Source organism: Camponotus vicinus, unplaced genomic scaffold (genome assembly GCF_025532165.1).
Source record: "Camponotus vicinus isolate PSW18456_S1 unplaced genomic scaffold, iyCamVici1.0 SCAF_5, whole genome shotgun sequence".
NCBI lineage: Eukaryota > Metazoa > Arthropoda > Insecta > Hymenoptera > Formicidae > Camponotus > Camponotus vicinus.
The window spans coordinates 11,644,525-11,671,514 of NW_028141977.1; the positions used below are offsets into that span (position 1 = coordinate 11,644,525).

The 26,990-nt window shown below is 35.6% G+C and overlaps 1 protein-coding gene and 1 long non-coding RNA gene across 15 annotated transcripts in view; one reads left to right on the top strand and one right to left on the bottom strand.

Moving 5' to 3' along the window:
- Dlg1 (MAGUK family member discs large 1) overlaps positions 1-26,990 on the top strand; it is a 276,280-nt gene that overhangs the window by 82,826 nt on the left and 166,464 nt on the right. For 11 of the 12 annotated variants that reach the window (XM_083099768.1, XM_083099758.1, XM_083099759.1 and 8 more), the window contains exons 3-4: positions 1,531-1,635; positions 8,166-8,333. In XM_083099768.1, the coding sequence (XP_082955894.1) occupies positions 1,531-1,635; positions 8,166-8,333 (273 nt within the window). The remainder of the gene's footprint in view (positions 1-1,530; positions 1,636-8,165; positions 8,334-26,990) is intronic. The other variant, XM_083099763.1, reaches the window with a different exon arrangement.
- LOC145971760 (uncharacterized) overlaps positions 1-26,990 on the bottom strand; it is a 152,343-nt gene that overhangs the window by 82,541 nt on the left and 42,812 nt on the right. For all 3 annotated transcript variants that reach the window (XR_014438970.1, XR_014438969.1, XR_014438968.1), the window contains exon 3: positions 20,996-21,148. This is a non-coding gene — a long non-coding RNA (uncharacterized LOC145971760). The remainder of the gene's footprint in view (positions 1-20,995; positions 21,149-26,990) is intronic.

Here is a 26,990-nt window from a genome sequence, read left to right on the forward strand (position 1 = left end):
AGAGAGAGAGCATAAAATATTAGTGCAGGCTATTTTATTTTTCAATTTTATCCGATACGCGCTCTATCCTTGAGAGATGGAACATGAGCCATGGCATTTTCGCGTGACGTTCAGCAGTTTTATTTATAACGCTCGATGCTCGGACAGGACGTTTATTAATGTCGGATATATCATTCGACGGCATTCACCTTGTCGAAGTAACGTTGCAGCTCGTCAATTCGCCGCGTGAGCGAATCTAAATGCCGAGAGTAAAACTCACCTTCCCTCTTGTCTTGTTTTTTTCTCACACACATTTATGATATAAAATTTTATTACTCCAAGTTGAGATGAAATGTATCTTTGTAGCTACGGTCTTTTGATACGGTATATCGTTGCAACTAGCTCTAATTAACAATTCATTTAATTATTACTTAATTACTTCACAATGGAAAGTTATCGACATACATTTCTATCTTTTCCATTCTCCTCGTTGTAATAATTGTAAGTGCCTCACGTGCTACATTTTAAAATAGAATGCGTTCGTTCTTCCGCCCCAACGTTAATAAATAAAAGATTCCACCGTAGCAAAAACAAAGGAAAAAATAAAATTGTGGTCCGCGTGGAGGTGAATCGTCGTCGGTTGTACAAGTTGGAAAACGTTCCGAAAGAACAAACGAATTTCGGGGAGGATAGTCGCGATACATGTTTAATAAAGGTGGCGAGCAGACCGTGCGGAGATAAAACGACACTTGGATGTTAAACGCACCTGCGCACATCGAAAGTTCGTCATGAATAATTCCGTTTGGGAAACTACAACCGTGCTCGGGTGACAACGTCGAGTCAACCTACCCTTAGCCGCGTAATTGACCTTGCGCAGCTCGTGACTTTAGTTCCTCCTCCTTTTACCTGCACTTGCATCCGGTCAGCGAAAGCGCACGTATATCCCGTTGCGATCGATTCCGCTCTAAATGGGTCGACCCGCTAAAAAACCTGATACTTTAGTTATTAAGTATTTACTGTTAGAGCGCAGTCAGGGCTGCGCTGTAACACACGAGGATCTTTGGAATAATTCACAACACATACAGATTCTTCCTCCTCCCCTATAATCAATAAAATGTCAAATAAATTTACAGGTACAAAATAGATCGAGGATGTATTTATTAAGGAAATGATCTCTCGAATTGCTAACAAGTCGGAAAACAAAATCTATCTATCTTATATATAAATATCTTTATAATTATCTTATGCTATTTCGTCTATTAATTAAACACTTTTAATATTATCAATATGAGATATACTGTTGCGTTATTAAAATAAATTTAATCTCAAAAAGAATTTCGATTATTTGAATTCGATATCACAGCTTTATGTCGAGCAATATTTTCGTGCTACGCTGAATTCGCACAGTTGCAATTTTTCGAGAATAAGAATACGTTTTCTCAAACTGGATTGGAATTCGACTGAAGATTCGAAAGGACATTCGACAATGCGCGTTTCTCCCATCGATACGGGGCACGACGGTATGTTTTTCAGATGATGTGATCGTTTCAGGATGGTCCAGCCTCCGTCTTGCCGTTGACCCAGACTCTATCGAACATTTATGGCCGCAGATCGGCCAGTCCCGATGTTCCAGGCACCGATGTAGATGAGATTCAGGTTCGTAAATGTGTAAAATGCAAAAATAAACTGCGAATCTTTGAAACACGTTTCGAAGATACACATTTCTGCACACTTTCGTGACAAGTACTGTAACTGCAAACTAAAACCTGTTCCACTAGATTCACAAAATAACATTGTTGCAATCATTATAACATAACTAATGAAATTATATGTTTATTATTAATCTAATCACAATCGAGTGCTTTTAACAAGATTTTTTTTGTGTTTTAAAGCTGTTTCAGAAAAAGCAATCACTGTTATTTGAATTAATTAACAATTATACGTATATGTACACGCAATGATTTTTTTATTTCATAGAATTTTAATTCAGGTCACAGAATACAGTTCATAAGCTCGTGATGGTAAATCTGTTTTCTGTAGTTGAATGTACAGCGAAGATCTCTAGCTTACCAACTCGCTTATTCGATAGATTCGTGGCGGCACGACTTAGAATTTACTCATAGTTCGAAGCTTTTCTTAAAACTTCGTCGATAATCCAATCTCCAAAAAAACGCCTGAGAAATAAATTTTTAATTTCCTTTTGTAAGAAATTTTTTCATTTTTATTATATAATATATTAATTAATTACCGAATTAAAATTAAATTCAAACATAATAATTATATCGATGTGATATTGTGTTTGTAATTCATTGTTTGTGTTTGCTTTATTTGAGTAATCTTTAATTCTTCAATTCTTTTTTTATTCTCGAGATATGATTTATTTTAGATTTGTCAAGTTAAACTTCAATTGGTAAGTAAAGAAAAAAAGCAGAAATCGCGTTTTATACGATTTTATATAATTAATTTTTGAATATAAATTTTGAATATAAATTTTTGAATATAAATTTTGAATATAAATGTCAGACGAACGCGTGCTTAATTTTGAGCGTCCAACGGGAGCTTCTTTAAACTCTCGTAAGAGTCTTAAACTCGAATAGCTATCGCAAAGTGTCTACTATCGACCCTAATCATTTGAAAGAGACACGCGGGAAACATATCCTTACGATCGTATTTTCTCTAGTTTACACGACGGAAAATGTAACATGGCGATGTAATGTACGTTCTGTCTGCTGCGAGCTAAATTTTGAAATGAAACACAGTAGCGCGTATGGTGTTTCATATAAATATTGAAACGTAATATCAACCTGCAATATTATATACGCGGTGCGAGCGTAATATGAAATGGCTAATTCAAAAATTTTTATTTCTTTTACGCGCGTTTAATTTTGCGTATATTTACATATATACATATATATAACGCGACGCGCTACTGAAAAATTCACGGCCGCCGTATTTTTATTATCACTTAAATCTATTCGCCGTGTCGTAGTTCCTGCCACGCTTGTCCATTCGAGTAGCGCGATTTTCACGGGAATAAAAGCGTCGATTTAATGCATATATCTATCGTATCTCGCCATTCCGCGGAAATCGGGATGAATAAGCGCAGCACATACGTAAATCTCGATGAATACTCGATGGATTGCATTTTCAACGATGCTATCAACAATTTTCAAACTGGCACGAATTCATTTCATCGGCTTCTTTGCATCAGAAGCCATTCTACCAAAATATCGGTATATTTTTATCAATATATCACCGACAGGAATTATAAGTGCTTACAATCCTATATTTCGACGAAAATTTCATAATTTCATTAATTAGAGTTTATTATAACAATCGTATTTACAATTATTTGCAAAATTGGGTTGAACGTTTAAAGGACACGCACTTTTTTCACGAATTACGGCGATCAGATTTTTATCATTTTTTTTAAATTAAGGCTAACAATGCGACTTACACGCAATATCTTTTTGCAACTATAGCCACATTTTTCTTACATGTTACCACTCTTCTTTTGATACGCTGCTGATTATAAATACAAAATCACCAAGCACTCAAATGCCGCTTTTTGCTGCTTTCAAGGAGCTTAACGCAATGTTTAAAATTAAACGTAAAAAGAGCATTCGTCTACTTGAGTTTCTCTAAAATGATAAGAAGTTTAACTATAAACATAGAAATTAATTCACTTTACGTCAACGGCAGACGGTAATTTTCCGCCATTCTTCGTTCTTTCGCCATCATTGCGCAAGGCCTCACCGTACAATTCTTCGTTTCAGAACACGATCCGCGCGGTTCTCGATTATCTCCTCACGTTCTTCCTATCAAATCCAAGGTTTCCTAAAGCCGCGGGGCGCCGTATTGTGCCTCAGCATTGTGTTCGTAATGGACATCCGATTCACAAAATGAAATGGCCATGGGAGTTCGTAAAAAGACTTGCGCGATAGACGGCTGTGCATGACGGTTAATTAACTTGCACCAACATATTTCGTGTATTGTGATGCTTGCGAGTAGTCCGAATGATCTCAGCAAAGACTCACTGATTGATTCATTGAGTAAAATGACAAGTTAAATAACAAATCACATACGCTCTTATGTAAATGTTGTTTGTAAATATTCGCTAACTTATTCGTTATATTTTCATAATCTATTATCGAGATTGACCGTTGATTGATCGGAACCATCGTCATTATTCGCCGATTAATTAGCGATGTATCAATTCGTAAGCTGTACCGAAAATCAGCATGCCATTATTAATGTCATTTTGGGATCTACACGTTTACAAACAACTGCTCGTAGTCATGATTGGCTTGAAGCGGTTACATTATGATGCATCCGTTTGACTTTAATAACCTAGTTTAACTTCCTAGAACAGAGCGTTTCAGCAATTATGGCAAAATATTTGTTTGATCCATCAATGATCGAAGCAAGCTTGTATGCCATCGCATACGAAAAGAGATACCCATTAGCAGAAATTTGTTATTGATCACCATTTAACCAGCCTTTGAATTGTTTTTCGCTGCTTTAATTAACTCGTTAGAAACTGCCGATATTGCGATATATATATTGCAGGGTTTTATCCGAAATCAGATAGAAGGTGTTATTTTTGCAGATTTTTATTAGATACGATCTACCGTAAAATTAATGTGTGAAATTTGATCAGTGATATATATGAGAGATAGTATGATTTTTATATTTCGGAGATAAAACTCGTACAAAAATGTAACGGAGCGTAATGCGAAAGTTGTAAATTGTTGTTTGCTTAAAATACGATTTCAAGAAATTGGTCGGTCGACGGTCCTGCGACGTGAAGTTTAATTAAGCGAGAGTTTAATCAGGCCGGATGTGAACTTACGCGCGGACGCAATTTCTCCAGGCATCGATCCCGAGTACTATAGCCTTGTAATGTCACTGGAGAGACACCATAGTAACTATTGTCTGCGAAAATTACATTTAACGTAAGGTAGCGACCACACTCAACATTTAAACGTGAAATTGATGATGGCTTGTCGGTCGAGAACTATGAAATAAATAATGCGACTCATTGAATTCATAAATAGCGTACCATCATAATTAATCATCTAGGATTCTCTCGAGTTTTCATTCGGCCAAAGAAACAAACTCCTCGGAGAATCCTCCTTTAGACTACCGTCCAATCGCGAAGATGCGCTCGGAATTAGACGGCGACACCTTCGTCGGAGCATCGACACGATATTGATATCAGTACCGAGCCGCTTTTACAGCAGAACCGACGCTGACACACGTTCTCGTTCACGTTGAAATATAAACTGGACTATTACCAAAAATCGATCGGTTGTGATTAAGTGCAATGATTTAATTACCTCAAAACGGGATATCGTTAATTACAAATATTCCACATTACAATTGCTGTTAGAGCTTTTATTTTTTTGAAAAAGTATTTGTGAAAAAATTTAAATTTTATTTCGGCAACATCAAAGAAAGTGTGTGACGAAGTGTATCCAACGAGAACGTACAATGCATCGATTCGAATATGAATAGCGTGATTATGTTTACTCCAAAATTTGTAAGAGTAAAAATTGTTTTTTGTGTTTACAAAACTAAAAACATTTCTAAAAAATATTTGCAAGTTTAAAATGTTGATATTTGAATGTTTTTTTATTTATATTTACATTTTTGATCAGAATATAGCACGTGGGAAATTTCCGTTGAAAGAGTCAATATTTTTAACAAAGCTTCCGGCTTTCAGAATAAAAAAAAGAGATCTATTAATTGACGATCACGAATAACAGGCCTTGCTTACATATGAGAGCAATCATGTTTTTCTTCTGGAAGAGTTATCGCGGGATGATTCAGTGAGAATGTAGGGCAAAACAAGTGAAGCGAGAAACGATCTTCCTAGAACACTGTCATAAAAAAAGGAAACAAATCCGTGGCTCTCTCTTCCGGTAACAAATTCGAATACCCGTCATTTTAAAAGCTCCATCCATTTTTCTTCCGATACTAAAAATACAAAAGATTATGCGTCACGTATAAAATACTTTTTCAATAAAACTACAATATTGAAGAACGATATCGTGCGATAAATTAAGGTACGATGATGTAACAAATCAAGGGATTTACGAAGGGATGCATTTTCACGGAACAGAATGTTGATGGAGATTGTTTGCTGAAGCTGCAAGTCTGAACTATTTCGCTCTCGCACGCGTGGCTTCTCCATAAACAATATGCGGCGGTGTTTGGTATTCTTGGAAGCTTGTAAACGCTTCAATCACTGAAATTTTCCTTCGCAAGCCGTTCGCACGACCATATGGTGCTGCATCCAAACGTATCTATTTTTGCAGGCTTCCATCAATAAAAGTGCGAATGCACATTTCAATAAAATATTTAATATGTGGAATACGCGAAATCTTTTATATAAATCTTTAATGTAATGGCTAAAAAGTAACACGTGAAACGAGAAAAATAATAGAAATTTTTTATACTTTGATGTAATGGCTAAAAAATAGCACGTGAAACGAAAGATAACTGATCTAAAATGAAAAGATAAAAGTGACTTAAAAGATCTCCATTTTTCATTTATTTTTCAAGTGTAGGAAATAACACATTTACATGTACATATTACATACTTTCATTATAATACATATATCGTCCTTTCAAAAGAACGATATATGTATTATAATGAAAGTATGTAATATGTACATGTAAATGTGTTATTTCCTACACTTGAAAAATATACTCGGTTTGATATATTCGAAAGATTACTTATGCGATGATTAAAGAATATTTTGTACAATGGTATTTGTGTTCAAAGATCGTTTATTAGAGGCGTATTAATGAATTGATTAATGCAATTAACACGCTTCGCTGAATAGCACTTGCAATATTATTTTCACACTCCTGTTAACATACGGTATTAATGCGCATTCGATTACAATGTCATTGTGGTACCTTTATTCGCGTTCGCAGAATGTACTCGACAATAATAGCTGATGTGACTATGTCGAGGGAATAAAAGCGTGCGCGATGGAACAAGAGGGACAGGAATATAGAGACAATTCGATACTTATGACACGCTTTCCGAGCACGAGAAGCGAGAGAAAAGAGGGATTTGATTCGTGACATATATTCCCGACGTTCTCTTCGCCATTGGTATCGATCTCTCCGATGGGCACGCCCGTGATACTCGATTGAAAGCACTCATTCGAGCAGCTTTAACAAAAACGCCGAACAGCTTAAACAAATCATAAAAATTTATCCCGAAATTCAAAAATAAAAATTTAAATGTTAATGGAAAAGCTGCCCTCGCAATTGAAAAAATTTAAAACAGTGTAATAAAGTAAGAACTCAGTATACAAGAATTAAATACATAAGATTTTTTTAGCGAGAGAGAAACTAAAATCACGTAACGTAAAAATGTATATTTAAATATACATTTTGAAATAAAATATGTATTTTAATGTACATTTAGAGAGTGCATTTTTATAGACAACTTTCTATAATAAAACTTTTTATAATACTTTTTATTCTATTAATAAAACGTAAATGACATTTCTATTGGATAATTATACATCTCAATTTAATTTTTGTCATCTTTTTCGACATTTATATAGCGCTTCTATTTCGCTGAAAATTTGTGCAACGGCAAATCGAGTGGACTTTGATGGACAGTATACATTGAAAAATATATATATTCGCGAAATATCGCGCGCGGATTGTTTTTGCGCAATGATAGACTGGGTGTCGATCGTACGTCATTCAAGGCGTCGATTCAGTGATTACATGTTCGCCGTGCCGATCAAAATACGAAAACGTCAAAGAGCGAGACGGCATACAAATCCAAAATTGGTTTTGCTCGACGATCATGACGTTAATAACGCGATTTCACATAATTCCCAGAATAGCGGAGATGGTTGCGAATGCTGTTGGAGTCACGTAAGTTCTGAGCAAAATTTTGCATCGGTGCCAAAAAAGATGTTTTTTCTGCAACCGAATAAATGTGAAGAAAATTAATTATAAAAATTAACAAGAAAGTACTCTTTGTGTTTTTATAAGTTCATATTTAACGATTGATTAATATCTAATGATTGAGATATCAATATGTCAGAAAGCCAATATTTTGTTATGACATTTCGGCATGGGAATCTTACAATATTTGATGTTTGTAGGATAACATATGAGAGATGAAATTGTTTTTCTCTTTGTTACAGAAAACGAGATACGATAATGCAGGGGTGGAGGAACAGTTGCCGCCACCGCCGTCGCCGCCCCAACTAAAAGAGACGGCTCAATTGGATGGAGTTCCTAGACCGAATTCGGTCGACCGTATCCTTCAGTCTGACGGTATCCAGCACATCAGCCATGAGGCACTCAACAAGGTAAGAATATTAAAATGTAGGAAAAAATTGAAAAGAAAATAAATATTATCTAACATCGCGGTTTAATAATCGCACTCCAAACAGATATAAGCTGTTTGCGGAAAAGTAGAAGCCGCGTAAACTTTTGTTCAATATAAGTCATACTGAGAAGAGAGGGAAAGTTCTATCTTTGTAACTTGAACATTTAGATTCGTTGCTTGATTTGGAAAATTTAAATTCCGTGCAACAAAGATTGGGGGAGGAAGGGGGATGAAAGTAACGGATCAAAGGCACATTGCTCGTTCAGAGGCAATGACTGGCGCATGCGCATACGAGCTCGAAATATTCGCCACCTACGGTTTCATCCCCGAAGATACTCGCCTCTACCGCGAAATCGATGGATGCGGCTTCCATATGGCTGGTAACGGTCGGAGAACAGACCTTCCACGTTACCGAGTGCTGTAATTCCCGACAAACGTTAAGGACTTGCGTGAACTAGCTGATGTACAGGTGTACAGAGAATCTAACATTTATATTTCATATAGTGCAATATCAGTTTTATCGATGCGCGTATCAATAGAATTAAAATTAAAAATCCAAATAATAAATTTTAACGATTTAAAAATTCGATCGTGGCAAACTTTTAGGAATGGCGGAGAAATTTCGCGATTTGAGTCTCTGTACTTTTTTTACTCCTATTTATTGGGATCCAATTATGATTGCTATAGTAGTTTCGATATTCGAATCTTGATCGAAATAATTGAGGCACGTTTACCTGAAAATAACTTGGCGCACCCTTCATCAGAGGGCGGAGAATCGCTTGGGAACTCCCCGCAAAACCGCATGATCCCGCTACCGTCTACCACGTGGTAAGATCGACATCTGCATTACCGTGGCCCCGTTGACTGGCCGCAACACGTGGACAAAACAGTTCGGCCGCGACTTTGCAGCTCGTCGGCCTCGAGAGTCGGACACGCAACGCGACGCGGCTCGACGGCGGTGGCGGTTCGGTGGTTCCGATGGTGCGGTGAACGATCCGATCGCGAAAGAGGACTGCGCTACCGTAGGCTTATGACGGAGAGGTACGACACAGGGTGTCCTGAGGGTGTTTCCCGCATCGAACTCGACGTCCTTGGATACCTCGGGTGTGAAAAACCGAAAGGCGTTTATTGATCGCGCTTCTCCCCGAGGTGTAATGTTTTTCTATCGTTGACCGGTCGATAACGGGACCGATGTGGAGCAAAACATTCGCGGCCGCGTATGCATTGGCACGATTTGTAAAGTGCACATTCAAATTATACCACGCGTTTTCCGATATTTAATTACGTCGACTGTTGATCAGCTAGCGAGTCTCCGCAAATGCATACAGTTATAATAGTTTCGGTCATATATAAATAATTCAGGAATTAGGTTAATTAATTCGACGTTCGCGCGAGCTTTATCGCGTCATCACTATCCCGACCAGATAGATAATTACGCGGTTTTAATTACAGAAAAATACGCGCGAGCTTGTGTAATAATACCCGTATCACTTCCAAAAAATAGCCCACGAAATTGAATTTTGGTAAAATTCATATTTATACCTACGTCATTAGATTCGTTATCATATACGTTTATTAATGTTATGTATTTTATAGCATATATTTAAAATGCTCCATTTTTTCCAAGTTATCTATTGACATTGAAAATATATCGAAAATATCATAGATTTTCATTCTAAGGTCAAATATAAAAATCTGTCCGGAGACTTTGAAACTAAAACTTTGAAGCTGAACCTTTGAAATTTCCTGTAGGCATTTTGTATTCATCGCGCGAATCGATCGATGTGTATCGAATTTTGATGCATTTTTCCGTCTCGGAGAGAACGAGCGGAATCGTTAAATATAAATTGTGCAGACGCGTGACAATGTGAGATTTTCGTTCGCGCGATAATTTAATGGATGTATCTGCGTCGGAGAACACGAGTCATTTCCACGGGATTAATCGGTGATTTACGTGCGATTTGTCACAGTCGCAAATTAAAGTCGCACCGCTCTTATCGTTTCTCCTGAACGGTGATCGTTAAAAGAGAGAACGTTTTAAAAGGCATGCATTTTCCAAAGCGATTGCAATTGTCTTTACAGCGCATTCGCGCGGCATTGAACGAGATTTGGGGATGAGAAAAGTGTAACGATAAGCCACATACATGTGCTACAAGTGGTCGATGTATTATTATTCTCATTTCGAATCGAATGATTTTATATCTCGCGTTGTGAATTCAGTTATTTCGCAATTTAAGACATGCGATCAAAGCGTGTTTTCTTAATTTCTATAGCGTTTTTCACTGTTACTATTTTTTCACACAAATTTTTTCATGTAAACATATATTTATTACTAAAACTCTCTATTTTTTGAATACATCAATTTCTTTTCTTTAATTATTTACTCAATAATCTTACTCATAATATGTATATTTTTGTAAATTAAAATATTAGCAGAAGTTCATTATAATTAAATTACGAGGTGCATTAATATTTTTTCAAAGCTATCTAGTCAATCAATAAAACTTCTTCGTGCTATATCGCAAGTTCAGAAGCAGTCAGATAATTTCTTACAAGAGCACGAGCGTTTCAAGCACCCGTTAAAGACCAAGTTTCAACTACTTAAGGCGAAAGACACCGGTTATAACGAAGGTAACTACAAACTCGTCGCGCGCCAGGAGGGTCGTTTCAACATTATACATAATTTATGTCGCGCAATAAATTACCATTCCCATCATCTTCAATCTAACACGACGCTACGCGAACGGCACGATAATATAATTTTCTACCAACAAGTAAATGGCGAAGCACGAATGTATTATCCGTGACATTTTCTCTTCGCTGTCTCTGCGCAAAATTCGCCTTTTCCTTCTTTCTTCTTTCGTGATTGTAATTTATCGATGCGTTTTTTATGAGAACCTCTCTTATTGCGACGTCTATCGAATCTAGGCCAAGTGAGGGGATATTCTAGATCGGACTTCCATGAAGTCGCGGCCATATCGTGACTTTTTACATGCAAAATAATTATAATATAATAAAACAGTTTATATATTCGAATTTCATATTAATATAAAAAATAAAATTTGTGTTTAGAAAAAAATTTTAAGATTTGTAATGATTTTTTTGTGTTTATACGAGGAAAATAATCGCAAGAGATGAACGATAGATATTCCAAAATATTCTCTGAATTTTCCCTGCACGAGTATCATTATGAGAAACGAGGATACATTAAATCTGAACGCGAAAGCACGAGTTTTCCGAAATTGCAAGCTTTCATTAAAATCTTACAAAAAGTGATCTAGATACGACAAAAAGTATGGAGTGAAGGATTGAAGTGAAAAAGATTAAGGTATATGAGGGTCAAACATATTTCTTTTCCACGTATGATTCCACCGGATAATCATCGTTCTTCGCATGACCTAGAACGACCTAGATATTACCTCCGATGTTGTCCATTTTCTCAGTCAGCAAAACGTTCGACAATAAACCTCGCTTTTCTTCAAGCGCAAGATCCGATTTTTAAATTACACGAAGAATTCGCGATATTTTTTAAGTTTGTGAATAAAACAGGAGAGAAAAGTTATTTCAGAAACCATTGTAAATGTATAACAATGCAATCTAATGCATTTAAGAATCTTATAAAATTATTTGAAATATCCAGAACATTTATTTTAGATACAATTATCATTTTCAGTTCATATTATGGCTAAATTGAATTGCCAGCGTAGTGCGAACTCAAATAAATTGCGAACATAAATTTTTCAGTTAATGATATATATCTTAGATTTACATTAGATTATTATTTTATATAGAACAAAAAATTATTCAATATGTTATATTATCCAAGCTTTTTTATAACATCATCTTAATATTTTAAAAATAACAAGCTAAAAAAGTAATTTTCATTAAATTATACGCTGAGTAGATGTAAAAATATTGTGAAATTGAATTAATATATAAGGGAGTATAAGTACAAAAATTATTATAAAAAATTTAATTTTTTTTAAATTGCTATATACATAAACACGTTGTGTTGAGTATGTTTAATTTTTTAATATATAATTATGTGTATTATATAATCTGAAAATTGATCATTAATGTGCATGCGTGTTAAATAGTAAGTAAGTCACAGAAATGTAATATATAGTTTAATGAACTTTTTGCATGTACTATGTACTTGACATTTACTTTAAGTACTCATAATTACACTCGAATATATTACACGTCTCGCAAATTATCGCGGCGAAAACCAATTTAGATAATTATTTAACAATCGTGTGCACATTTTTTATCGCGCGCACCCGCAATTTTCGCACAAGTACGCAAAGTTCATAATTTTGTCTATAATTTTCCTCGCCTTGACATTTAACTTTATCGAGCAGATTATATTCCTGATTAAATGTTAAATGAAAAATCTCTTACACTCTCGGATTTTGCATTATTTATCACTGATTACGAATGATCAAAATTATCTGATAAGGGATGCAATTAAAATTGCTTCGTATGGAAAATCGGGAAACTCGCGAGAAATGTCAGCAGAGTTAAATTACAGGCTGGATGCAAATTGCAAATCAGTCTACAATCATTCGGCAAATCGTGATTCGAGTGAATAGACCGCGCGACAAAATTAAATAACACGACTGCGTTATCGCTACGCGTGTTTAATTTGCGCGATATGTGTTACGATCAACTTAACGTTGCCATGTTACTTCTAATCTAATTGTGATTAATCCCTCGTGACCAGGCAGCTGCACAGATTGAACCAGCTATGAGTAAGAGTCATAATATGATGCGATATCGCACTCGATGCAATTATACGTTACCTACAAATAGGTCATTAAAGACCTTTTTACAAGGTTGAAGGTCTATTGTATTTGCAAGCGACATTAGATGTCAATTTTAAACGCGAGTGAACGGAAATCAGATACAAAATACAAAATGTACGAATTTCAACAGTATTTCAATTTACACACACGTATATTTGCAAGCAAAATTAGATTATTGTAAATTGTCAAGAATACGAAGGAAAGAACGCGCGATTTCCTACTTTGAATATATTTATTGAAGCGTATTCTCGTGATAGGAGCAAATCAATCGAGAAACTTCGTGAGACTGTAGACTCGGGTTAGTCGCGCGAACATGCGTGTCTCGAGAAACGAAGACGAGAACAGTCGCTCGATATCGCGCGACACGAAAGCTAGAGCGCAGCGCGCCTAACGACTTCGTGACTCGCGAGTGACTCTGACGTGACTTGCGTCTGACTAAACTACTCCTTGTACCACCTTTTCTCAAGAACTCTCCCTCGACTTATTCGACTGCCGCATTATTCGCGTACTTTGTTATAAATGCAGAAATCGGAACAGTCACGTCTTTCAACATTATTATCGTCTTAATGTAATTTTTTCTCACTTTTTGCGAATAAAATAAAAATACATATACATATATTAATAACAATAAAAATATATATTTTTATTTTGCTCACAAAAAATGTACGGCAAAAAGTTATATTAAGACGATAATATTCATTGGAAAATAATTAATATAAAATATATATATATATATATATATATATATATATATTAATAATAAAATTATATATTAAAAAAGAGGTGTAAGTAGAGGTGCATATATTAATAATAAATTCTCTGTACAGGACAAGAGTAAAATTGTTTCTTTATATCGAAATATCAGGAATTAAATGAAACGTTATTCACGTTAAATGTTACATCATATTTTTATTTTTCTTGTCGCGATTCAGTTACCTATATTTATTCGAGGCATAGATACTTCAAGCGTATATAAAATTGACATTTTTCATATAGAAGAGTATATAATTGTAAATTATGTTCTTGCCAATGATCCTCGTGTAAAGATTCTTTCTTTTTATTTGTCGTAAACGTTTGACAGGTGTCCAAGCGATATCCTTCACAGACTTAAGTGAAAGAATAAATATATATACATGAATGGACATATCGTTGGATGCTGCATCAGTACAGAAAATTCTTCATTCAAAGCGACGATCCGCTAATGATCAATGTCTCCCCATTGAGAGTGATTTCTCTTTATATACGGAAAATATCGCATAAAGCGGCGCATTCCAGCAGCCAACTGTCAAATGGCACGCAATACAATGGCCGCATTGTTCGCACTGCACAGCGGACGCTTTTAATTAAAAGCTTCCGCAATGATTTCTCTCTTCCCTTCTTGTTTATATTCATTTCTTTTTTTTATCGTTTTTTATTTGCCGAGAGTGCTCTTGAAAGCCTCACGCCAGCAGACGTTATCGATTTTGGACGACCGCGAACGCCGAGGGCTCTTCGCCGAATTGCCTTCGACTCTGTATTTTTCAGCGCAAATATTTCTAGACATTTATCAAAAACCGCTCGTAATTCGTTTACCGGAAATAATGAAGTTTTCACCCGTTGTCTTGCGGACGACATATGCCGTGCAAAATCTCGCTGCAAACTGATTGCAAAGTTGACGGCTTAATTGGATCTTTTTCCACAAATCGTAGCAAAGGCCCAAGACTTTGAGAAAGAAAGAGTTATAATGAAATTTATAAATTGTGCAAAAAAACAATTCTGTTTCGTAAGATTTCTCTATTCGATGAATATATTATTTTCCGAATATGTTACACGGTGACTGCATTTTGTTAATTTTAGTAAAATGCATTTCTTTGCGCGAGCGAATTAAACGTTTTAATTAAAAATCTCGCGCAAGTTCTTCCTTTGAACTTCGTTATACAGGATGTAATCTTTTTCCCCGTAATGATACTCGGTGTGTCGCGACTGCTTTAGCGATAGCTCTCGAAAGCAATATTCGTGACGATTTCGCGTCAGCTCCGCGCCCGCCTCGGAACCGCTTCAAAGTAATCATCAACATCGCGATGAAACGCCAGCCAGCAGCGACGCGCGCCATGATAACAATGCACTTGTCAGCATTCAAGTTTCCGGCGCGCAGCGAGTCGCCGTTTCAATGAGACCGGGAAATCCCCGAAAGGATTCCAGCGGGATTGTTTCGGGGTTGGATGCGGTCTCTCCCTCGAGTGGATGCAGTTTTCGCGAGGTGGCGGTGCGGTTCGCCCTGCCGTGCAGTCGGCCGCACTGACACGAATGCATGTACAGCTCTCGATATATGTATATAACGTGTATACGTGTACACTAGTATTATACACAGATAGACAGGTAGATAGATATATAAGTACCCCGCGACACGACCCAGAGAGAAACAGAGAACGAGGACCACCCACACGCACGTGGGAAACACACCTACACGGCGCAGCCAACGATGTATGCTCACTAGTATTCCAAGTGCGCTCAGTGACGTAGGTCAGTGCTCGCGACTACGGCCCGCAAGCTCCCCCAGATTAAAGCTCGCGCTTTCCACTGGGAAAGCGAGAGGGAGCGCCGTCGTTATCTCTATATGCAGCATCCGGTCATGCAGAGGCGCGTACGTAAGATGCTCTCGCGCGAGAGCGTGGCTGTTCATTATGAGGTATTTAAAGAGTGTGTTGTCACATAGTGTGCACATGTGTTATAGCCGTGCTTGCAAGTGCACAATGTGTATCCGTCTTCTCGCGTCGCGTCGGACAAGGCAAAACGCACGTCGTAAAGACGACTCTCTGTTTACTCGATAATTATTCCGCGCATTGTTTGTTCCTCGCGATCATATTTCTCTTTGATAAATTGTGATGAAATGTTGAATTAATTTGGGGTGAATCCGACGTGCATGTGTGTGTTACTTAACCGTGTTGCTCACTTAAGCTCTCCTCTCCCTTGTGTGTATACGTGCATGTATATATATGCGATGCGAGATCGACTATCTCTGGGATAGAACTCGAACTTTCCCTTTGAAAGTTCACTAACTTCTGTTAATCTCGAGGATTAATGAATAGTTGATGATTAGGACTTTTTAATATATCATTATTAATAATGTTGGAGAATAAATTTTGAATTATATTTATAGATAAAAAAATACACATATACACACAGATATTTATTAATGCAATTCAATCGCATGCATTAACAAGTTATATGAAGAAACGACATTTTCGTGAAACTACAAGATTTAGATACCATTATTAGCAAACATTAATTTACTTCTATTTGAATAAATTTGATTGTTATGAAGGAATTTAAAAATTTATTAATTAGTTATCCGAAAAAAATTTTAAGAAAATTTTCAACTTTCGTGCATTCTGTCTCAGTTCATTTGCTCGTAAAACAATCTAGCACAAACAGCCGTTAATATTATTAAATTAATGCTATATAATTGATTTCGCTCATTTGTGTGTCTTTGCACGTATCATCGTCCGGTTTTGATTACTGTCAAAATATTTGGCGAATCGATTTCTCGATACCTCTCGGGTCATCGATAATACCGTCGCGTAAAATGTCATCGTGAGTCGTGAATGCATTCGATGCAGGTTATGTGAGAAATGCAGAGTGTGCACTCGGACAAACACACGTGTCAAGACTGCATAATTTGAGGTTTGGTCCGGATTAAATACATATCGCGAATGTAAAAAGTACGGTCAGTGATGCAGGTCAGCGTACGCAGCAACCTGCCTGGAAATTGCATTTTTTTAAAGCCCGCGTCGCGAATCCGTTGCAATAGCGTCCGATTAACTCCATCGCAAATTAGTAACGTGAAATTAATTGCAACACTTGACATTTCCAACGAAACGTTTCCGAAAGGCGTTAATCTCATAGCGGAATATAAATCCCGGTGTAAGCGCAGGGTACTTAAACACTTTTTTTTTTCCTTCGCCTCGTGTATTTCAATCTGGTTAATGCAACTCTAAGACGAAACATTTATTCAGTCCAACTTTATTTTATCCTACTTCCGTTTTTTACTTTCCCCAACGGATGACATCATTTTGGAGCCAGGCGACGAAATAAATTTATTCGTGTAATGGGGTCAGATGAAATTGAGGTTGTATAACAGGATTCAATTAAAGTCACATGTAATTCGTCGTGTGTGTATTCGCGCGATATGCAAATAGCATTGCGAAATTCTGCAATGAGGTCGAATAAATAAACAGGAATTGTATGTGTAATGAACTTTGCGAAACAATGCGACGTATCGTCGGCCTTGCGACTCGACATTGTCCCTCATCATTGCGAGTCATCGGACAATGAGCACGTGCTATTTATCGACAAGCTGTTCTCGCGGAGACGCTAACGCGCGACTTCCTGCGAACGCAGGTGTTCCTTACGCAGGTCGCAAATCACAGGTACGCCATATACTTATGTGCACACGTGCACGGATGTGCCTCGCGCGAGATGACGTGCACGTTTACTCTTCGTCGTGGCTTATTGAAACGCAATCTCTGTAATAGAATGGTGCGGCGATAAATCATATGCCACTAAGAAACTTGCCGGCGATCTTTCTTCGGGAACAGCTGGCATTCGCGAGAGGTGCAGATCGAAATTAGATACGTCATGTTTTGATTACAGCATAATTGCAGTGAGATGGTTGAAAAAGTATGTATTTCTTTTACTTTGTCCCCCCCCCCCCCAAAATAGTAACAATTCTGGATTAAAATTTAGGATACAATTATCTGTCTATGATATAAATAATATTTCATTAATATTTCAGAATAATTCTCTTAGCATTTTAAATATTTATATAATAAACTTTTTTAGTTTTGTAAATATATTCTTTCCGTATCGTTTAAATAAATTAAAAGAAGCGAGAGCCATTGTAGACTATTTAAGGAAATACCAATGGTGAGTTAGTGTAAATTTAACTCGTGCCTGTGCAAGGCTTCGTGGCATCCATCGAGAATATCTGATTGAATAATTCAAATCGTTTATCGATCCTGTGACGGATACGTCGAAGGGAAACGATCATTCTCATAATTCTTTTTAGAGACCTCTTAAAGCAACAGAAATATCATATAATCGCAAGAGTTCCCATTTTTGTTGCTGTTAAACTCGAAACTAACGAGAACAATTTTTTGCCAAGATTGTAAAGTGTACAACTTTATAAATATACCGTCGTGTACTATTGCGACTATAAGATTCCAATCGGACTATCGGGTCGTTCCAGCTAATGTGTTATCGACCGACCTCCATGGTTTGCCAGAGTGAGCTACAGATCTGCGATTTTTATGTGGAAATGTACACTTATCAATTATTCCGAATAATAGCACACTTATAGACGATCTTGACATATAATGCCTTTAAATTGCCAACTATTTAATCATTATATGTTATATAATAGCAAATAATTAATAGTTGCAACGATATGTAAAATTTCTAGGTCATTAGAAAATTAATAATTAACCGTATTTAAAAAGAGAGATCATTTTCATACAAAAATATTCTTTATAAAGTAATTTTTATGTAATTTCAGGACACACTGAATTATTTCTAGTACAAATGAAATTGGCTATTTCCATAATTTAAAGGAGGGAAAATGGTGTTAAGAGTCAAATAGGTCAATCTATATCTTGATGCTACTGAATTAGATAGTCAATATCAAATACGAGCGGTAAATATTTAACTTAACACAAACGGAATAAAAAAAATTATAAATCCAATTAATTTTAAAAACATCTCTAGTAAAATATTTTAACAAGCCAGACACGTCGAATTAACTTCGTCTTAAACAACCGAGTGATTTTATCATTTTTCCTTTGAATCGTGCAACGTACAGCGGTTTGTAAAGCGGACGTTTATCACGTTTTATATTACTTCAAAGTACACGAGAAAATGCGCGTTAATTAAAGTCACATCGCGGAAAATACGTTTTCATGTTGCGAAATACTCGTTGCGCTCCTTGTAATTATAAGCACGCGCGGAAACTTTGTAATCACCTTAAATTCTCTTTTTATACTCGCTTCTCATCATGTGGTAGATAAATATGTGAATATATTTTTATAGTACATGTTTTTCTTTTTATAATAATAAAGCGTGGAATTTGAAATCACATTAACTATTCTATTATATTATATGACATATAGATATACATTTACAAATTATAAAGTTTTTATTAAACGATTAGAAAAAAAGAGAGAAAAAACATATCTTCACAAGTTAAAGCCGCTAAATTTTTTTTATAAAAATCACATAGACAATGAGTTTATTACGACACTGTCCAATTATGCAAATGGTCAAGTCTATAATCGTGTTCTGTTCATATTCAAATCGATATTAATGTACGTATAAAGGCGGCTAGTAATGATTGTACGTTATATTTAACGTATTTCAAGTCACAGTAATGATCGATAACGAATATTAAGAGCGAGATTTCAAACGCGATGAATCAAAATGTGTGAATTAAGTCAACTTCTCGCTCTCTTTTCTCTTTATGATAATAATGCTAACTCACTCTTATTAACCAGCACTGTCTTTTAGCACTTTGATTAGAAATGACAGAAATGCGCACTTTCTCTTTTCGATCATGTGTGACAAAGATATTTTTTTATTTTTATTATCTACTAATAACATAGGATCAATTTTTATATTGCATAAAAAATATATTAAATAAATGAAGAGAATAAATTTAATAATAATAATAAATCTCTATATTGTATAGAAATTAAATAAAACAAACGAAGGGGATAAATCTAATATTAATAAAGAGAAACGATGAATTATCGACAAACTTTATAAATTGATAGACTTAATAAATTTGATTAACAACTCGCGATACTGATTATTGTTCCGAAATAATTCTTTATCTTTCGTGAAAAAATAAACAGGCAACCGCGTATAGACAAGTATTGTACATTTACGCGGAAGCAAACGCGTATGTAGAAATATTTTTCAATTAGCGAAATTCACGTAAACTATTCCAATATTCATGCGTTACCATTGGCGTCAGAAGTTACGTCGCGTTCACGGCTGAGTAATTAAAACAACCGCGCCGATTAGTCCTCCGTCTGCGGCAGACACGCGCAATTCATTCACGTTTGGAAGAACATCGATTAGTTACACGTGCACACAGAGTAACGGAGAAATTTTCGTTTGCAATCAATTTGTCACTCTCCGCGCGCTTATACAAACAAAGTATGTGTTTACGAGAAATATAAAACAAACTAGTCAACATAAATCTAGTTATTCACATTTTAATGCGCTTAACAAAAAGGACAAATCTTTTTTTTCATTTAATTTTATGAATCAATAATGTGTATATATATGTAACTAATAATGTATTAAACACAATGTCGTTAATAATTCATTGCCTAAGTGATTTTTAAAAAAATTAGTGGCTTTAACTTGTGAAAGATATTTCTTTCTCTCTCGCTCTTTCTAATAAATAAATACATAAATATGTATAAATATTTTATATATACATATATATATATATATATATATATATATATATATATATAAAGTAGCGTAAAATTGAATTTTTCATGTCTTTTCAGATTTTAAAAGACACATCACACTTCTATTTTTAATAAAATATATTACTAGAAATATTTCTATTCTCTTCTAATAATTTCCTTCTCCGATAGAGACCTTCGAATTGATCATAAAATCGATAAAATTAAAATATCGGTAATAAACTCATTATTCTCAAGTACCAGCCGAATATCTTTCAATTCATATAATGCATATAAATCGCAATCATTTACAATATATTGAGAGAATACATAACTCGAATGAAAGCTACTTTTATGAGAAAAAGAGGAACATTTAGTTAACTCACCAAAGCGTGTTGAGAAACGAAGTCGATGTGCGGTGGCTATCGACGTCGGCAACTCAATTGCATTTCCGTCAGATGCACGTCAAATCAAATATGCCTTGAAGCGTGCATTGTCGTCCTTTCGATTCGCTCGTAACTTGATTTCGTCGCATTGTCCTGTAATACGGTTGCACATTATGCAATTAAATTGTTTTCGTCCACGTTGGCTTCTCAAACTTCATTTCAGAATCTTGAATTGTTTGAACACACTTGTGTATGTATATGTATTTATGCGTGTGCGTGCGTGCGTGCGTGCGTGCGTGCGTGCGTGTGTATGTGTAATTTCACATTATATCAAATTTAAAAATATATGATAAAATATATTAAATATTTCTACTAGGAAAAAGATCGATCTCCGTCTTGGTTAAAGAAATATGACTCTTATTTATTCGGTTTTTATACGACTTTAAGGGAATAAAATTAGGTTATGAAGTTCTTCTATAATGAATCGCACTACAATTGACGAAGAAACGAGAAAAAACTGTACAACAAATTACTGCGAGTAATTTACAAGTATAAACTTCTAACTGGAACAGCTCAGAAAATAGCAAGCAATTAGAGGCAATATATGCTAAAGAGGAACTGACGTGTAACTGACCGAAATCCAAATGGATAGCCGTTGAAAAATTGCGATACGAGAAAAACGGCTCGCGCAATTATTCATGAAGTAAAACAGAGAGAGGAAGGCATAAATATATTTCGAGAACTGAAGAAAATATGTGGCTTGTCAAGTAAATAAAACAATCTCACAAATCGAAACCGCACTTTTACTTACGAAGAGATACAAGGAGGAAACACTTTGCTGCCACTTTTATATTTTTAAAAATGGACGATCGAGTTTTGTGCTCTATGATCAATTTATTCGGACGGTATTGCAGTTTCGCAGTTGCATCTACGGCGTGAATTCCTTCTATATCGACCAATGCACATCGGTGAACACCGGTTGCTGTCAGATGTCGCCTTTTGTCTCATGCCAGATGCGCTTTTTTCAAATAGACACATTTAACAATATTATTTACATAGTTTGAAAACAATTATTTTAATACAAAATATACATAAAATTTCACAATTATCTCTAATGTTCTCTTCACGAAATTAATAAACGTCGTAAATATAGGAAAGTGTTTAAAAGATACGTTTAAAAGATAAGAATGTTAACGCAAAGTGCTCTCTGTAATTATTAGATCTGTAAAAACCGTTCTAAGTGTTGGCAACACTGAAAACATTCAAAGTGGTAATGGCGTTGCGAGAACACCGATAAACGCGAAAAACGAAGGACGCGTTAAAAACGATCATTCGCAGCGAACGGTCTTTTAATTACGCGGCTGAATTGCAAATCGCCAAGATAACGAAAACGGGATTTTGCGCGAAGCGCGAGAAGCGTCTCGTTGTGTGTCTTCGCAAAAACGACAATTGTTGCAACTTTCAGTATCCGGCTCGCGATCGTCGAGTGATTCGGGCGCGCCGGATTTCGCAGTGAAAACAATCGCAGTGTCGACACAAACCGTGTGAGAAAACGAAATCTCGAATATGCCCCCGACTACGCCGACAGATCCAGCCATGTGCTCGCTTTGTCCGCGTTCGAAGAAAGCCCATCATCCGAAAAAGCTCGTGCGCTTCGACTCCATCGTCGATACGTTCTCCATCTCAGACTCCAATGCGGCGACCAACGAAAGGGTAAGGCCAGCGATTTTCTATCTCGTTTTATTCTCGGAATTTTAAGAGATGCATAATTCCGCTATAAGTTTTTTTATGGCTCTTATTAAACAGGATGTCCTTTCAATCTTGATAGAGCCTAGTGTTATTTATTGTGCACTCGATAATTATCCTATTATTAGACTAAATCGAGAATTTTAGCCGTGTATAGTTATAGTATAGTTATAGTTATAGTATACCGTGTATAGTTGCGGAAAAAAATTTAAAGCAACGATACATATACTTTTTGATATTTTTTTGATTTTTTGATAATATGATAAGTGAAATAAATCGATTTATTTGATGTAATTAATTGATATATAATTGAGAAGAATTGCAGAATGATATTTACTCTCACATTAACAATAATTTTTGCACACAAATTCTTTCTCGTTTTATTATAATAACATTAGTCTTGTCGTGGCATGTAAAAAAAAAAGATAAAAAGAAGATAAATGGAGGACTTTCAAATTTTCTCATACATTACGAAATTTCCGTGCAAAATTCAACGACGTGGTTATCGACGTTGCTAACGCCGTTAATGACGTGTAAATGTTAAAGATAGCGCAATAACAAATCGACCGTTACATTAACTGCATCCGCTCGGCCCAGATTCTCAACGAAGTTGTTATATTTTGCGAAAATGCAATTTCGCAAAAATTTTTTTATAGAATTTTCAAATATTTCACGCTCCAACGTGATATTCAATTTTAATCTAACGCATAATGATCAGTGGTTTGCAAAATCAATCGCAATTATTGCAATCCTCTCTTTTACTTGTCATGCGATTTTCACCTATTTTCGCAAGAAATTCTTGTCGTTTCTACGTAAGCCATATTTTGGCGATCTTTAATGCAATACGAAGCGTTGAACGACGAAAGCATTTTCACGTAGCTATCATTGCTTTCATACAGACAGAATCCTTTTCTACTTGACCACTTATATGTGCGCGTAATCGCGTAAAAGCGACGCGTTGTATCCGACCCTTATCACCGTACTTGCCTTTCGACGAGTCTTGCACACTGTAAGAAGCATCCGCAAATGCGCTCGCTCATGCTATCTTTACGACTTTCCTATCGACAGCACGGCACGAATGCGGAGCACGTTATGTATAATATATGCTCGAGGTATAAATGGCGATTGCACGAGCTCGGCCTCGCAAAAACTTTTCTCGAAAGAAGCGCGCGAAGGAGATGCGCCTAATCGGGCGCATCTCCTTATTTTTGAACAAAAATTTCGAGACATCTTTTACCCTCTCCGATATATCACTTATAAACACTCGATGTATATCGTATGATAGAGGATATATTTGTTTGCAAACTTTTATGAAATTTGAGTCGGACTCTGAAATTTATTTGTTCATATATCGCTACAATAATTAGCGGAAAAATAAAATTATTTTATATACAGAGAGAGAATTAAGACTAAACAAGATTATTTATTAAGGGGATAGTCCTTTTTAAATGTAATTTCAGAAGAGAGTCGTTTTTTTAAGTATATATAATTAAATATATTAATTCTTAAATAGAATATCGAGAACAAGAGAGATTGGAAAAAGTTAATCGTATTTTAAGTAAAATATACTCTGTGAATTAATAACTGTGAATTGTATATATTAGGTAATCAAATAATTTCTATTCTTCAACCACAATCCATCTCTTCTTCTCTCTTCTAAATGGTACAGTATTTTTAATTAACAATAAATTCATAATATACAGTAGGTACAGATAACAATGTATCATACATTTAAAATTCTCATACCAATTCTTGCGGAAAATTTAAATATGTCGAAATGTAAATCAGAGACTCTATTATTATTTTAGTCTATAATTAAATCACGAATACATTATCAATTGAAAAGATTTATGTAAATGGACATGATTCTCAAAACAAAGCTGCATAGTATTTTTTGCAATATTTATTTTTATTCATTTGCATAAAAATAAAAATTGATTTTTATCTATCGCATTTTACTGCCTTTATAAAGTTTGTATTATAGATTTTTTTTATTCTCGAGATTTTAAGATTTATCGAGAGAATATTTATCCATATATGATAGCATAATCTTCATTTTTAAAAATCTTTATAACGTATAATCCCAAATCTTATTTTTTTAATATAACTGTCTGGAACAATTTCTTATTTTTAGCTCATTTTCGATTATAAAAATGCAGCACAGTTTTTCATATTTAACTTTGTTTTTTGAAAATATTTCTGTCATTTTATTTCAACGTAAAAAACGTTGTATAAATATTCTTTTTAACACACCCTTAAAATCGAAGGCTCCTCCAACACCTTTCGCACATTTTGTTGGGGGAATAATCGGTGAGAAGAACAGCAGGTGGCTGATAATGCCCTTTTCCCTACAAGCTATATCTATCACTATTCTTTTGTAACACCGCCCGTGTTTGACGTGATGTGTCCCCAAAATGTAAATTACCAAGTTCTTTTTCTTTTTTCTATTCTTCTCTTTTTCTATAATGTTTCGCATATGTCAATATCCGCGACAACCTATATATTTCTTCCATCTGGTCATGCGATCATTTATGTTTATTAAAAATCAATATCTCTTGCGCCATGTTCACATTTGTTAACATTTATTAAATTTTACTAATTCCACTTTATTGTTATAAAACACTTTTAAACATACATAACATTTTACATATCAAAATTATTGCACATTTATTCAAATGATTTTAAAAATCGTACAATATATGAAAGAGATAAAAAAGTAGTTATTTTATATCCAAATTAGTTTATATAAATTTTCATATTAGTTTATATAAATTTTTAGATATAAAATTAATTTCTTTCTCTTCCCTCACGTATCGCATCTTACGCGACTTTTAAGACCGTGTTTAAGAGTGTAGTGGCGCAGGTGGACGGGGGTAAACGAAGATCAGGTGTAGTCGTGTCGACACGGGATCAGCTAACACGTAAAGTGGCTTAAAGGACCCTCAAGTGACAAAGAGTTGACCCGTTCGAGCGAGCCGAAGGTTCCTTCGTTCTCGAAGATCCTCGTCTACCAGGCCCACCCTCGGGACGCTCATGACTTGCTCTCTTTTGACCCCTTCTTGTTCCTCCAGGCGCAAGCATTTTCACGGTAATGTTATCGAAAACCAATTTATTTCGTCGATTTATCGAGCGATTGGCCGAGTTACGCGGTGGCGGCCGATTAGCATAACCGCATTGTCGGCTATTTACGCGCCTGCGAATTCGACGCTCGACGTATCTCGAAGGAAGGATCGGTCTCATAAATCTAATTCAATTCCGCCGGAAGGCCCGACGAAGCTTTTATTTACCGCTTAACGGAAACGCGTAAAAGCAAAATCAATTACATTGCTCGATGTACAATTTCAATTGTTTCATACTTTTATCGTTTCGCGAGTCAATCACGATTGGTTACAATAACGAAAATATTATTCGGACGGCGAAAAAAGTTGTCCGACGCAGAAAGCACTGACGCTTGTATGATGAAAAATGGCGCGCGTAAATTGCGATTTATCGTCGTTCCGTTTCGTTGCCGTCATATCGAACAACGCCGATGAAATGAATGTTAATTGTCGTTCGCGCATTCGCGTTCCTCATCAACTTTTTTTCGCGCGCAAAACGAGCTTGTTACGAGTGTTTACCGTTGAAAATGACGATATAAATGCGAAAGCTATGAATCCCCTGCGACTCTACCCTTTTATCATTTAACGTCGCGGCGATGCTTTGACGACATAACTTTTATATTATACATAAGCTGCAGTGATATAAAATTGCCGCAATTAACTGCGTTATTTTCCGCGCACATATTTGCCAGCTGTTGAGGGCGGAAATAAGAAAGTCTCCTCCGGCTAATCTTTTATTGCACTTTATGACGTTGCCAGGTCTTCTTATTCCATAAGCTTTCATTTCTTTTTGCATCTTTGCGCGAAATCCGAGCTGATTTCTGGCACTCTAAGTTTGTATTTATTTATATCTGCATGCTTTCTTCTTAATTTGTCAAAAATTATGGATTGTTTGTTCTGTTGTAGGTAAGTCATTCCTTTCCCCCTTCACTGCTGCTAGATGTGAGTAATTTTTAAATATACATTTTTTTATAATTTTAATTAATGCGAATCGATTTGATTGCAACTCTCTAATAGCAAAGCTTACGATTAAATTATGACAATTTAATCAGCGTAATTTAGCTTTATATTCAAATTTCAATAGTCACAGTCGTTTTTAAGTTATAAAGAAAAAAATTATTTGTCTGTTTAGTATCAAAATTCGTGCACGA